Consider the following 2560-nt stretch of genomic DNA (forward strand, 5'->3'; position numbering starts at 1 on the left):
CTAAAATCTATATGAGAGAATATAGAGATTAATGAGAATAATTTTGATATGATTTTTCTAACATTATGCATGAGAATTGGAGGGACCACTTAACCTTGTCTTTGCTTTTTTATCAGAAAAATCTAAAAATGCATAAAGAATATCTAGACAAAGTTTCCTTCCCTGGAAATACGAATTTATCTATAAAAAAAAACTCTTATTGTTTAAAAAATAAGAATTACGTGGGGACCTCTCTTCCTGATCTCCATATTCTAAGAATAGATGGCAATTTGGGCATGATGAACTGTCACCCCCTGGTGCCACTGAGGACACTTTAAAACAGTGCAAAATCCATTCTGTGATGCTGTCTGTGCATTGCTCAATAACTCAATTCTCAAGAGTGTATTTCAAATCAAGGTCCTGGAGGCACTGATGGTAAGAGACTTATAATAAAATGATAATTAGCATGATTTATTTATACCTAAGCTTTATCAGGCAGGAGAAAGTCTCACGGTATAAAATCAGAAGTTATTCAGCATTGCCCATTTGGGGGGAAGTCTTACTTGTTCCTGAAACAAGGAAGTCAGATATTTGGACAGTGATGAGATGGGGATCTACAGCAGATATCCACTGAAGCAAAAAATTTCAGAGAAATCAAAGAAACAGAAAACAGCATCAGGTGGAAATATTTCTACCAAGAGTGAGAAGTAAGAGATTATTAATAGAGTCAGAGGAAAGTGCTTTAAATGTGGAGGTTTCATAAGCACTTTGAGAGGAAAGAATAGTTCGAAAAACATTCATTTGAAAAAAAAAATTGTTGGGTAATTATTCTATTATTTCTTTTGTTAAGTGCCTGGGAATATATAAATTTGAGGAATTACAAAGACTTTAGGAATAAGGTCACTTATATAAAATATATGGGGCTTCCATGGAGGCAAGTATAATCCAAGGAACACTGATTTGGGCTGATACGATGAAGAGCAATGTGTGACCTCATTCTGTTCTTAAAATAAGCCTTATCTCTTCTACTGGGGAATTCTGCAGTTTTCATCTTTCTCACTTTTCCCCTCTTAGATCTGCTGGAGGTCAACTATGAAAAACAGGACCATGCTGACTGAATTTATTCTACTGGGCCTCACGAGTCAACCTGAACTTCAGGTGGTGATGTTCATGTTTCTGTTTATCACCTACATGCTCAGTGTCCTAGGAAATCTAACTATCATCATCCTCACCTTACTGAATTCTCAGCTCCAAACCCCCATGTATTTCTTCCTCCGGAATTTCTCCTTCTTAGAAATTTCCTTCACATCCATTTTTATTCCCAGATTTCTGACCAGCATGACAACAGGAAATAAGGCCATCAGCTTTGCAGGCTGCATCACTCAGTATTTTTTTGCTATATTTCTTGGGGCAACAGAGTTTTACCTCCTGGCTTCCATGTCCTATGATCGCTATGTGGCCATCTGCAAACCCCTGCATTACCTGACCATTATGAGCAGCAGAGTCTGCACACAGCTTGTGCTCTGCTCCTGGCTGGGGGGATTCCTCGCTATCTTACTGCCAGTCATCTTGATGAGTCAGGTAGCTTTCTGTGCCTCCAATGTTCTGAATCATTATTTCTGTGACTATGGGCCCCTCCTGGAGCTGGCCTGCTCAGACACAAGCCTCTTAGAAAGGATGGTCATGCTCATGGCTGTGGTGACTCTAGTGATTACTTTGATTCTGGTGACAGTTTCTTACACATACATCATCAGGACCATTCTGAAGATCCCTTCTGCCCAGCAAAGGACAAAGGCCTTTTCCACTTGCTCTTCCCACATGATTGTCATCTCCCTGTCTTATGGCAGCTGCATGTTTATGTACATTAATCCCTCTATAAAAGAAAGAGGTGCTTTCAACAAAGGAATAGCTGTGCTCATTACTTCGGTCACCCCTGTGTTGAATCCCTTTATCTATACTCTAAGAAATCAACAAGTAAAGCAAGCCTTCAATGACACTGTCAAAAAGATTGTAAAGTTTTAAGAAAAAAAAAGATGAAAAATGTATTTCCACTTCATAGAAATATTTTGAGAGTCTACTAAATATCAAAGGCTTAACTGGCCCCTGAAAATAAAAATACAGAAATCACATGTTCTAATGTTCAAGGAATCTACAGTCCAGAGGTAAGGTGTGTAAACTGTAAATTTTTGGATAAATTTACAAAAACATGACATAGTAAGTGTTACTAGAAAAGGGTTAATGAACCCAGCAAAAGAACAGTTGGGAAGAATTAACTCTTCCTTCCAGAAATGACTTCAAATTTAAGAAGCAAAACACTGCTTTTTTGAGAGAAGAGTTTGGAGTGACAAAGAAGGCCAGATTGTAAAGTGTATAATTGCAAACTGTGGAGTTAGTTGAGTTTTATGAGTCAAAAGGAGTCTTAAAAAACACCATGTGGCCATCAAAATTTTTTCAAGGGGAGAGGTATTGGCCTTTTTCCTCAGCCTCAGAGACTGTGCTTCCATTAAAGTGTAATTCCAATTCTCTCCCTTTATCATTTAGGTTTCAGTTATAGCCATTGCAACCTTCATCCTTTTGTAAG

The 2560-nt window shown here is 38.0% G+C and overlaps 1 protein-coding gene across 1 annotated transcript; it reads left to right on the forward strand.

Annotated features, from left to right (window-relative positions):
- Nucleotides 1-1071: 1071 nt before the first annotated feature.
- Nucleotides 1072-2001, forward strand: LOC308658269 (olfactory receptor 6C4; the record flags this gene model as incomplete). The annotated part of the gene is made up of 1 exon (XM_081310844.1): nucleotides 1072-2001. One exon carries the CDS (start codon nucleotides 1072-1074, stop codon nucleotides 1999-2001), a length of 930 nt encoding a protein of 309 aa, XP_081166970.1.
- Between the last annotated feature and the right edge of the window lie 559 nt (nucleotides 2002-2560).

This window comes from Spermophilus citellus (assembly GCF_964194105.1).
Source record: "Spermophilus citellus genome assembly, chromosome: 10".
Lineage (NCBI taxonomy): Eukaryota > Metazoa > Chordata > Mammalia > Rodentia > Sciuridae > Spermophilus > Spermophilus citellus.